Genomic DNA, 12,866 nt, shown 5'->3' with positions numbered 1-12,866 from the left:
TACTACTGCATCCAATCAACTGACGATGACCGGCTAAACATTTTACAATTCACAAATATGGACTTCAGTCAAGAGAAACGGTTCCATTTCTGCTACTAGACTCCAAGAAATTGTCGACCAGATTAAACAAGTCATCCTCTAGTCAGACTAGGTTAGGCAGACGTTGGATACAATATCAGAGTGGCTTTTAAATAAACATAATACTGCTAGCTTAGGTTTACGCAAGCTTGCTAAGTGGTCTGAAAATGGGGCTATGTGGTTTAGAAACATTTTTAAACAAAATTTTTACTACAATAAACTTGACATTTTCAACTAATCTTTCCTAAGAGTAGCAAGAGAGAAACCATCAAAGGATTGAACAAAATCTCAAAAAGGTAAAAATATGCAATACTTCACTGTGCCTGATGTCTGTGTTTCAATGGCTATTAACCCAACTAATATATTTTACATTGCAATATTGCTGTGACATGGTTTGCTAGTCTGATATCCTCCTTACAAGAAGTAGGATATCAATAACTTGATATCCAACTATAAAATGCTCTGATTATGTTACTTAGGTATTCTTGATTACCTCTTTAAAAAAATGTGAGAGAAAAAAAAAAAGAATAAGTATAAAATCTGGGACTATAATTTGAATTTGACTACATGGGATAAAAATGAACTTTTAAACATTCACATGTTCCAGTTTGGCCACTTTTAGCACTTTAAAAGTAAACAAGCAGACAAACTACTGACAAGCTTCCACAGGAGAGAAAAAAAAAAAAAAAAAAAAAGCAAAACCAAACTGGAAGGCCAAAGCAGCTGATGGCCTCCTGCGACAATTCCTGGTCTCCAAGCTCATCTTCATGCTAGTGTTGCTCTTCATACAATATGTAACCAGGTTTAATTGGGGACACATAGAAACCATTTTCACCAGCCTGGTTACTAAAAAGTACCTGTAAACCAAACACTAAATTTAAAAAAAAAAAAAAAAGAAAAAAAAAAAAAAGTACCACTTCAAACAACAAAGCAACTACACGCTAGAGGAGGAAAACTACTGTAAGATGATTTTGGCAGCTGAAAAGAATGGCAGGATAACATACTGTAGCTATGACGATGTTATGTGTAGATGTGAGGGAGGAAGATACACAACTCTCCTACTGCAGCCTCTGGGCCCCACTGTACATGGACGTTACACATCTCAAGACCGCAAAACAAAAATAAAATAAATGGCTATATAAACTCTTGAGAGAAATCAAGATTTTAGTTTTATATGATAGACATCACTGATGTCATATTACACAAAAAATGAAAACAAAAAAGTATATTCATATACATATATATATATATATATATATATATATATATATATATATATATATATATATAGAGAGAGAGAGATAGATATATATATATATATAATAGAATTTAAACAAATTGGATTCTCCAGTGAGGTCAGTCTTATGTACAAGCAGGAAAAGGGGTTTCAAAAGGGAAGAAGAAGAAGATGAGGAAGATCACTCTGACTGAAGTGCTGCAGTGTGCTGTGTGTGGTGCCGCGCATGTCCTCCCAGAAACCCGTTGGGCTCACCGCTGCCAGCCAAGCTCCCAAAGTCTGTGACAGACACTGCCATTTTGGCGCCGGTGATTCGGTGGTGGTGCGTCGTTTTCCGCCGCGCTTCAAAGTCCACTCCGAGGTTACCTACGGAGACGTCGTTGATAAAGGAGTCAGGCAGTGCCATCTTGAGTCTCTTTGAAGGCCGCTCACAGTCCTTGTTGACACAGACTCCTCCTAGCTGGCCCAGGTCCGAGTGGTAGAAGCCTGCGTCGAGCATGTTTAGGCAGTCAGGGTCCGCACCGTTGGAAGGGAACCCGAGGGATTCCTCGTGATTCAAGGACCCGCGATGGAGGCTTTCCAGGGGAGGAAAGCTGTAGGAGTCCAGGCAACTGACCTCTGCAGGGCTGCACACCGTAGCTACGCTGTTACTCAAAGCTGAAATGGAGACAGGACACTGAATTAACATTTGATAACTTCGAGCAAAATGAGACTCGGGAACACGTGATGACTGAGGGGAAAACACAGCGTGACATTAAAAAAATGAGGAAAAACAAATAAAATAATCAATTTCCATGATGTTACTTGGTATTCCTTTTCCATGACTGCAGAATTAATTCCCATTACTGACCTGTGAGATCGCTGGCAGTGATGGAGTTAAGCAGGCTGAGCTGTTGGTCTGTGGTGGTCTCCAGCCGTCCTCCTCCACCTGCTCCTGAGCACACAGAGGAAGAACTGTCCACTGCCAGTCCCTCTGCTTCATCCACCAGCCTGTCCATCAGGTCACTGCATACAATGAAACGTGTTTCATTGTAAAAGGGGTTTGTTTTTCCAAATTATGTGCACTTTCACCATTTTAACCAGAGTTCATTGTGTTAAAACAAAAGCACAGGAATGCAAACAGATTCACTGCATCTTCTGCCACTTACGTTACACCAGGATAGCTGCTGTACTTTTTCTTCCCGAACCGATTCTGCTGCACGAAGAAGTCAAAGCGCTCCGACTTTTTCCACATGTAGTAAAAAGCCACACATTCTGCTACAGTTCGCGTTGTGACCTGAGGAAAAGGAATTATTCAAAAAGGGGTGAGAAACTTTCAGAGCTTTCTATGTGTACAGTATGTTCTCATATCATGAAGTAAGACTCACCTTGTGTTTCTGTATGAGGTGAAAGTTCTTGTCATACATCTGTAGTGCGTGTTCAAAGTTCTTGCATTCCTCCTCGGACCACTGGGGCGATTTTTCTGAAATGAAACCAATTTAGAAATATAGTATTGGTGCGAAATCAAGTGATCCAGATGTTAAAAAAGGGTAGCTTCATATAGTAAACTGAGAACACAGGACCGGAACAAATGAAAACAACAACTGGATCCAAGATCTTTTCTGTAGGCACGTTGAGTGTACAAAGCACACAGCTACAGATATACACAACATATGGCTTTGTCTTTACTGTTTGCTCCTGTACAGAATGATTTTTAATTGCCACGTGACTTAAAATTCACTATGAGCATCATTGCAGCTCACTGCATACTAACCAGCGAGTTTGTGCTTCCCATTCACGCTACATCAAGAACTAGAGATTCACTAATAGTATGGCAGTAAAAAGTAAAATGCTGAGCAGAATACAGTTTTCTGTCAATGGTGAGCCAGAGGGAAGGAAGCTCTTCTCACATCAAAATGAAACAAAGAATGAGTGATGTGAGAGAATGTGCTCAGACTCTTTCACAAATTACTGTAGGATTGTTAAAAGGGGGATGATTCAAGCTTTAAATGGGAGGGGGGGTATTAAATTTTGATGTAAAAACTCTACAGTGCTGATATTACAGTTTAGTCTGCCATCACATTAGAAAGGACAAATTATGCATCAGACTTAGGGAGGCATATTTATGTGGTCCAATTTAGAAATAGAGTGGATTCCACGTTACACTACAGTACAAAATGGGATTGATGTCACATAAACGTCACATTTAACTTTTGTTCTGAACTTAAATATTTCTTTCTAAATGTATTTTAGAGTGTATTGCATTTTATTCTCTTTTTTAGGTTGCCTCTTCAACATCTGGCCAGGAAAATTGGTCTTCTAGGCCAACAACTGGCTCATTTACATTTACTTGTTTTCCCCCCCTGTTGATTAATGAGCATCGTCCCTGTCCCCTCCGTTCTCCTTAAGATGCTTTTAAAATTAAAAATATACATAATAATACAATTTTTCAAATTCATGATCCAATAGAAAGAAAACCCCCATAAACTTCGCCCTACATCTACCTTGATGTAACTACTCTGTTGACTGTCAAACTAACTGCTAACTAAGCAGATTGTTATGCCTGGCTAGAAGTTTTTTATAATTATTTTTGGATAATCTGGTTGGGATGACAAATCTACCCTACACCTATTATACCACCAGAGAATCTTGTTTGGCGATTTATGCTGTAATGCAATCATTTTCTCTGTCAAAACAACAAGTTAAGTTTGACAGAATGCCCACAGTGTATTCACTGCTGTCCAAAGTACCAATGACATTTGCCTCATGTCAGGAATGATGCGTTTCCTACTGCAGGCATTTATAAGTTGTTTCCTTTGCTTACCTTTTGAGGATTTTATGCGGCTGCAGTATCTCTCTAGTGCTTCACGGGTGTTGTAGTTGCATTTGACAAGCTCATGCAAAGCCTATGTGGAGAAAAAGGAATTGGTCAAGACTGGAGTATTAGCCGAAATAAATTATTTGTACCACAGAAACAAATAATCTTAATCTTCAAAGCGCAGCTGCAATAGGATGTGTGAATGTGAAATTCAGTGGCATATTAAGCAGACTGCATATGCTCACATACATTGCCAATAACATGCTCATCACTGTGTTACAACATGAAAGAACTGATGAATAAAGACGTGCCTGAATAAATAACTGACCTGCTCATTGTCTCGGACGTGCATCCCTGGTTTGTCACATCCTGTCTTTTCATCTGTTGTCCGTGACAACACTTCAGACAGAAAACTCCTGACCTTGTTTTCTGGTAATGTACCTGGGCTCCATAATAACTCATCTTCATCTTCATACACTGCATGGAAAGCACATCACAGTGAGATCAGTCACCTTGTGATCTTGTCTTTAATTGTATGGACTGTAACGTTGTAAACAATCACATTAAAGAATATATCTGCGCATGTGCAAAAAAAGAAACAACAGTCACCTTTCTCCCCATCTTTGTAGTGACAGAGGCAAGAAGGAACATCTGCTTGGTACTGTGTTCCCACCATTATTTCCTATGATAAAAAAGTCGAATAAAAACACAACATATTTAAATCCAAGAGCAAACTAGTATTGAGTCCATGTCTTAACGTGTTCCAAAATGAAATGTGTCATTTACCTTTCTGGAGTCCTCTGGGCTCAGGCCATCGTCATCACACTCTGACTCTTTATCACCGTCAGAGATAGTGTTGGCTGACAAAATAAAAAAACAACAGATAAATACCTCACTTCTACCCAGAATGGATCTGGATCTCTGGATGAGCTAGGTGCGGAATGACGTAGGTCCCCTGCAGCTGTCCTGGATGAAAGTCTCTGAGGTGATAGAGGTGTGTATCTGGTTTGGATGGCAGGCTGGGGGAGAGAAGGAGATACAGTTCTCACAGCTGGTCGAGGGGGCTGGGGATTTAAATTGGCAGCACTGATCCGGGAGCAGACAGTGCTGTGAGGTCTAGGACACAAATGTCCTCTCTGCAAGTTGTTTGATCCCCCTGCAGTTTCCACTGTACTATTTAAATGGTTATCAGAATTACTGCTAGACAAACTGTCCATACTGCCTCCTCCCTCTCTGTCCCGGGCTCCATCTCCATGTGTCTCAGTTCTCTCAGTCTTTCTGGGTCTATGTTTTCCTCTTTCCCTGCCGTTCTCCCTGCCTCCTACATGTTCAACTCTCTGTCTTTCTTCATCTCTGTCTTGGTTTCCCTCTGTCCATCTTCTTCTGTTGTCCTCACTGCAGGTCTTTCTGTGTGCTTTCCTCCCAGGTAGGGCAGGTCTCACCAGCTGCTCCACACTGATCGTCCTTCCTTCTCCCACTGGATTTGCATTCCTCCGCCGAGGCTTCCCTATCCTCAAGTGTAGGGTGTCAGTCTCACGGTTACTGTCCTCTTCACCGGCATCGTCAGTTCCATTTTCCCCAACTCTGCTCGAGCCATATACACCAGTGGCTCCCACACGGGAGCTCATGACAGCGCTTTTAAGCCCCTCAGTGACCACTGGAGCACATCTGATGTAATTTCAACCAGCTAGCCTGGTCTTTCCCCTATCATCCTTCCCTCAGTCTTCTCTCTGCCTCCCACTCCTTCTTGATGTATAGATTTACGCTATTTTTCCAAGAGTTAGAGGGACTGTTCCAGTGTAGAGGAGGTGAGCAGTGCAGTCCTCTGGTCTGGCCTATCCTGCCCCTGTTAGCCCCCTGGGACATTCCACACTGTTGACAAAGACAAAGTCCCCCTGGTGAGCCCCATTACAATAGGTGCACTGTTCATGGCCTCACTATTGTTCTGTGTGTAGAAAACACATTGCTATGCAACCACTGAACACACAAAAATAAGGTGAAAAAACCAGAGCCACCTTTTTTTCTCACATCTACTACCATGGTGTCAGCTTTTTTCACTCTCGGGTTGATAGGCAGAGCACAGAGTGAGTGGTTATGTGTGTGCATGTAGCTGTCACAAAAAATATAGTTCCTCTTAAATTTCCTTTATGAAATGCCTGATTTTCAGTTTCTGCTGGTGCATCGTTGTCAAAGTCTTCCAGTGTACTTGTACTTCAGAAACTCCCAGACCCAAAGAAAATGTCAGGATAACCTGTTTAATGGTGCTTTGCTCAGACAGGTTGATTCATTGTTCCTAAATAGAGCATATATGGAGGAAGAGCAAGAGATTCTCAGTAATTCTCAGTATACTTTAGGTTAGGTTTAGAGTTAAGTTAACATGAGATTTGCTCAATCCTGTGATTTATGTGGGGGGTTGAAATGTTTAAAGACATTATAACCACTGAGTATTTTTTACATTTTACAGTATAATTTTGTTGGTCTTGATAAAATGTTAATTTTCATCCTTATTTGCGTCGACACAATTTACACAATCCTACAAAATGTTCAAATTTATTATTATTCAAACGTATTATTATATTGTTATTAAAGGAATATTGAAGGCAAATGGTGTACTTCAATGGACGTTACTGAGAGGTCAAATATGTGAAACATGGAGTGTCTCAAGGAAGTTGTCTTAGGCCGCTCCTGTTCACAATTTTCACTAATGATCTTCCTCTAGTATTAAAAAGAGGGACGTGCTTCATCGTTTGCCGATGATTCCACAATATATTTGGCAGAAGCAACAATCAGTGATTTAAATAGAACAAACAAATAAACAAACCTAAAGCCTAAAGTCCATGCCTTTGGCTCTATGGGGCCCTAGCGCCAAGCTTTAGAATATACTAGAAGTTCAGGCTCCAAATCACTTCTAAAAACTCATCTGGCTTTGAAATTATATTTTTTTCATGTTTCATGTATTTTGGTACTGTTTGTACATTGTTGAATAATAATAATGATGTTGAATAATAATATTTTTAAAATTATACATATTCTATGCTACTTTTTTCTCTTAGACAGTATAACAAATGTTTCACTCTCACTTGTTTGAACTCAAATCAAATTTATTAAAGGCTATACATTACAAAATACATTTTCTGATTATTGAATTATTATTATTATTATTATTATTATTATTATTATTATTATTATTACATGTTCTTGGGAGGGGGTGGCACTGCATCTGTGGCTTATTGCTTTCAATTGATAATAAGTTTTTGCATGTCCTGCAAAATTCATAGTTTCTCTGTGACATTGACAAACCAGTGGTCTCTCTCTGCTCTATATCTCTTGGTACACACACACACACACACACACACACACACACACACACACACACACGCACACACACACACACATTACTGTGCATAACTATTCCTACATTCTATTAGAGCATTCTATGACCTCACAGTGTAAGTGTTCTATCCTTCACAGTGACACAGAAGACATTCACAGTTCAGTTCATTTCAGACCTATTCTCCACAGTGAACACCAGTGAGTTATTTATCTGCACGAAACTACAAACAGTTAACTGAAAGAGCAAAACACACCACTCAAAGTGAGGAAAACTGCAAGAAAGAAAAGTCATTAAGAGGAGGAGGAAAGAAAGACAAAGACAAAAAGTACACTCAGTTCTACTGAAGATTTCTGAAGACAGACTGGTAAGTAAGTTAGTAAACGTTTAGATATTCATTTGCACGATTTGAAAATGTAAAATAAGGTGATGAAGAGGTTTTTAACTAAGAAAATTCTGTGAAGCAGCAGCAGAGAGTGAATTTTCTCAGTGGGAGCTGGAGGACAGGGAGTTTCTGTTCATCCTGCTTTACAAAGAGACAAGATGAAAAATGTTCAGCCATAATACCTGAACAAACTACATCACAGATAAATTAATCCAAAAGAACAACAGTAAAGCTACATATTTAATTGCATAATTACCTAAAAAATCTTCAAATCAGTATCAATAAAAATGCTTTTTGGTGATAAGTTTTTTATGCCCAGCTTCATAATGTTGTGCCAATGCTGGTGCCTCGATGAAAGCATTAATATTACACAATTATGTACATACAGTCCAGACAGTAAGTGTTTGGATAGTTGCCCATTTTTGTTCTACAAGCCCTGTGCTTCAGCACATTCAATTTGAAATAAAGTAATGGATACTACATTAAAGTGCCAAGTCTCAGCTTTAATTTGAGTAAGTTTACATCAATATAGAAAGAGCTGACAAATTATCATACAGTATGCATTCTTTGCAGTACTATAGAACATATTACAATAGACAACAATGCACTGTAAAATGTAACTTAGTAGTTTCAGCATAAAATTTAAGACTAAAATGCTGCCTCATTTTTTTTTTAGGTTAAGTCAACAATTACAAAAGTTACCAAAAAAAAAAAAAAAAACACCAAAAGTTATCTTGACTAAAAATTGCATGTTGTATAAACCCATCTTAGTTTAGTGGATTTAGATCTGTTAATTTATTGGACTGCTTAGATAGTTGAAATTGTATCTAATTGAAATCAGAGTAAATTTGGTTTTCATTTACATTTTCATAATTTGAAGAGATTTTTCATTGTAGTTGGCATTGTTTTTATTGTTATGAAGAAATTTAAAATTATACCTCTTTTGAAGGAAAGGGTTTGAATACATCTTCCACCACTGCTTGTAGTTCAAAGTTTGTGTTTCTCCACTAGATTCCTGATTCAAATATAAAGGACAAAGAAGCAGAGAACATGGATGTTGAAAATCTTGATGATCTGATGAATTGTGACGACATTTGGGAGGACGAAGAGTTCACCCTCCCTCGTCCCCCGTCAGCCATCAGTGAGGAGAGTGCAACATCATACGCCTCCTCATGGTGTTCACTCAGTGGGGAGAGCATATCAACATATACCACTTGGGGTTCCCACACTGACTCTGAAATCTCAGAAGTGATCACACCATCTTATGAAGATGAGGAAGATGAGACTGAGATAGAGTCAAGCTCCAGACTGTCCATCAGGTCAGAAGAGAGCACAAGGCCTGTCTCCAGCGCTGTCTCAAGTCGCCAGGCCAGAGACTCTCATTATGAGGTTCTGAGGGCTTTGCCTTCAGGACCTGCAGGACATGATGGATATCCTGTATTCACACAGGACGACAAAAAAGCAGCAGCAGCAAACTTGCAACTAGCTGGAGAGGTCATTGATCAGGTCAACTCTGTCCTATCCATGACCATACAACCCTCTATGGATGGAGGATCCTTCAGCGTCACTACTGCTGACAGCTGCCAGGTGTCAGACGACAAAACAGCCAAGAAGGCTTTGGAGGGAGCCATGGTAACCATGAAATCTTTCATCACAGGACGAGGCACTACAGTGAAGAGAAGGATTCAGACACAGAATGGTTTCCATTCTCACAATAAAGAGGAGGCACTGGCAAGACAATTTAACCACAAGATGAAGAGGTCACTATGGCGGAAGAAGAGGATTCACCCAGCTCCAGAGGAACATTTGGTTAAGGCAGGCATGTCAGGCAGCACTGACTTGACACCTAGAGGCATAGGAGGATGGTTGTCCGGTCCGCTAGAGTTGGAGGACTATGTGGAGGACAAGGACGTGGCACCAGAAGACATTGTTTCATCTCTGTCTTCTACTAGCTTTATTAAACCAGATCATCAGGTGGTTGAAATTACGACTGACGAGTCCACAGATGAGACGAGAACTTCTTCTCAGTCCAGTGACTTTGGCGATGAAGATGAGGAAGAGGAAACCTTTAGCCAGATCTCTGTGGACCAGTCTCAGCCTGCGTCCAAGTGTCTGAGCAACAACCAAGATTATGTGGCGGAGACCAAGGCTAGTAAGAGCAAAGGGCTCTTCAGCCTCTTCCGCAGCATCTTCTCAAAGGTGAGGATGCATTTACATGAAAGTTCTAATGAGTGACACTTTAAAAGTACACCAGAATAGACCAGATCCAACCAGATAACATTTTACACTTCTTCATGAGTTTTGAAGCCATGAAACCTCTTCTGGACCTATACTGGAAAAAAATTACCTGATTGTCATCTTTTTGTTGAACTGTAGGCATTTATTTGTACTTCTGTACTGACCTGGTTTGTTCTTTTTATTTCTTCCCCAAAAGAAGAAGAAGATAAAGAACGAGGAGCAGAACAAGAGGGCTTCTACTGAGAAACAAACTAAACAGCGTCCTGTGTTGATGCGGCTGTTGCACTCCAGTTCAACAAGCAGCCATTGCCTTACAGATTAAAGACCAGAATCAGGATCAGCTGGCCTGATCAACCCCCTCCTTCTCTCCCCTTCTATTTTACTTTTACTTTACTCTTTCTGTCTACTTCTCCCTTTTTTCTCTCCCCTTTCCCCCCCTTTCACCCTCCTTCTCTCCCCTTCTATTTTACTTTTACTTTACTCTTTCTGTCTACTTCTCCCTTTTTTCTCTCCCCTTTCCCCCCCTTTCACCCTCCTTCTCTCCCCTTCTATTTTACTTTTACTTTACTCTTTCTGTCTACTTCTCCCTTTTTTCTCTCCCCTTTCCCCCCTTGTCACCCTCCTTCTCTCCCCTTATATTTTACTTTTACTTTACTCTTTCTGTCTACTTCTCCCTTTTTTCTCTCCCCTTTCCCCCCCTTTCACCCTCCTTCTCTCCCCTTCTATTTTACTTTTACTTTACTCTTTCTGTCTACTTCTCCCTTTTTTCTCTCCCCTTTCCCCCCCTTTCACCCTCCTTCTCTCCCCCACCCCCCATCCCCTCTTTCCCTCCCCCCTTCCCCTCCCCTTATTTTTCTCCCCCACCCCCATCCCCTCCCCCTCTTTCCCTCCCCCATCCCCTCCCCTTATTTCTCTCCCCCACCCCCATCCCCTCCCCCTCTTTCCCTCCCCCCAACCCCTCCCTTACTTTCTCTCCCCCACCCCCTATCCCCTCCCCCTTTCTCTCCCCCTGACCATTCAGGGCATTACAGTTGCTGGCACTGTAACCTACTGCAATATTATTTTATTTGGATATTAACTGTGTTGTGTTTTTTTTGTGTGTGTTTCATCTGCTTTTCTAAATGAGTACTTGAATATTGATGGTTCTAATAGTTTGTTTGACACTTACATGATAAGGATGAAAAGGAACATGACTTTGTATGTTTTTAAAAAACCAGTCTGAAGTTCCTAGATTCCTATAATACAAATGGAGTGCATCATGCAGACAGAAGAAGTGGTACAGTAAAGGAGTAAGCCATTTACTTGTATTTTATTAGTTTAATCAGTGAATCCACTTTGAATGATAAAGCACACTCATACCATCAGAACGATACAACTCTGAGCAGATGCTTAAAAAATGTTACTATTCCCTAAAGTATTTCATTACATAAACACCATCAAAACCACAAATACACAGGGCTGGGCAGATCTTAAAATCTCTCTGATAAAAGGCCCACAACACTCAGAACAATAAAAAACAGCAAGCTTGACTAATTAAAAATGACTTCCTAGTTTGCCTTCTAGTAAGATGAACAGAAAATGTAGAAATGTTGTGAAACTGTACATTGTCATATCCTGACAAGTTGAAGTGCATCAATTCTGATTCCTCCAGTGCGTTGCACCCAAAAGTGTTAAGTCCTGCTAGCATCCCCTACAGTGTTCATTACAGCCATAATATGAAACTCAAGCTCCACTTTCTGCTTGATTTGTAAACTGTAATACAGCCAAAAGCTTCAGAACAAGCCAGCCGGTAAATTAATCTTGTGTTGAGACTCTTTTGTCAACTGCTGTTTCCAAATCTGATTTAGCTATTCTTAGAGCCTTAGTGGAGCTAGTTAAGCTTGTCCTGAGGGTGCCACTAGCAGAAAGGTCATGGGGTCATTAAAATCTAAAGGGTTCATCTTCTGGTGAGCAGGAATATTCACAGTGTCGTATCAAATGATTGGATAAACATTATTTTTGACATGAATTATATTTTGTTAACTGTACATGCACCTTTGTGGAAACTGTCCGCTGAAAGAGTATTTATAAAGTTGTGTTAAGTATGTCCATGTGTGTTGGTAGGTTCGTGTGTCAAGTCTTGTTCCTTAGATCATATTCAACCAGATATCAAAGTTACAGGCTCGGCTTCTATTCTCTGTTCCAATCTTCCGTAATTATTCATATTATTCAGTTATTCATAATAAGTTATAACAATCAGATTAATCTTTTTTATTTTTCATCTAGGAATCGAAAGGGGTTAAGGTAGTATGAGAAGTTGACTCATAATTAACACTGGACTATTCAAAATTTGAGTTATATTGCAGAAACATCTTAAAATGGATATCTTGACAGTTTAGTACGGTTTTCATCCTCATACACGACGAATGTCTCAACAATTTGTACTGACATTATTAACGCACTTGATGCTAAAGGGTAATGGTGGTTACAAGCAGATAGATTGTGTCTAGCAACACATAGTTATAATGACAACAAGAAGTAATGTTAACAAGTCAGTCTGAACCATCTGAAGTATCAATGCAGATTTCTCTATTTTGTATTATTGAGATCATTATAGCACATAAGTTTCACAAGGTCATAACATCCATTTCTTAAAGTCAAAGATCCTCTTAACTATTTTCCAGTTATATTTCACATCCATGTCTGTTTGATTTACTGCCATTTTTTGTTTGTTTGTTTTTTTTAACCATGCCATGAATGTCCATAAGATCTTTATTTTTGCTTCATGTTCTAACAGGCTACTGTAATTTGGTGTAAAATG

At 39.7% G+C, this 12,866-nt stretch overlaps 2 protein-coding genes across 3 annotated transcripts; one reads left to right on the top strand and one right to left on the bottom strand.

Annotated features, from left to right (window-relative positions):
* Positions 1–1,398: 1,398 nt before the first annotated feature.
* Positions 1,399–5,740, bottom strand: LOC121903817 (mesoderm induction early response protein 3-like). Its single transcript, XM_042421209.1, has 9 exons — positions 5,162–5,740; positions 4,899–5,042; positions 4,722–4,794; positions 4,441–4,589; positions 4,119–4,200; positions 2,683–2,777; positions 2,464–2,591; positions 2,166–2,320; positions 1,399–1,972 (listed from the first exon to the last, which is right to left on the bottom strand). The coding sequence occupies exons 1-9, from the start codon at positions 5,738–5,740 to the stop codon at positions 1,497–1,499; spliced, it is 1,881 nt and encodes a 626-aa protein (XP_042277143.1). The 3' UTR covers positions 1,399–1,496.
* Positions 5,741–7,603: 1,863 nt separating this feature from the next.
* Positions 7,604–10,493, top strand: LOC121903991. 2 transcript variants are annotated; one of them, XM_042421461.1, is made up of 3 exons: positions 7,604–7,810; positions 8,840–10,027; positions 10,266–10,493. In XM_042421461.1, exons 2-3 carry the CDS (start codon positions 8,879–8,881, stop codon positions 10,386–10,388), a joined length of 1,272 nt encoding a protein of 423 aa, XP_042277395.1. In that variant the 5' UTR covers positions 7,604–7,810; positions 8,840–8,878; the 3' UTR covers positions 10,389–10,493. The 2 variants fall into 2 exon arrangements, with proteins under 2 accessions (XP_042277395.1, XP_042277394.1); XM_042421460.1 differs by having other exon boundaries at positions 10,263–10,493.
* Positions 10,494–12,866: the final 2,373 nt, after the last annotated feature.

This window comes from Thunnus maccoyii, chromosome 9 (genome assembly GCF_910596095.1).
Source record: "Thunnus maccoyii chromosome 9, fThuMac1.1, whole genome shotgun sequence".
In the NCBI taxonomy this organism is placed as follows: Eukaryota; Metazoa; Chordata; class Actinopteri; order Scombriformes; family Scombridae; genus Thunnus; species Thunnus maccoyii.
Note: the sequence above shows the minus strand (reverse complement) of the source record. Positions and strands in the feature narration are given on the sequence as shown.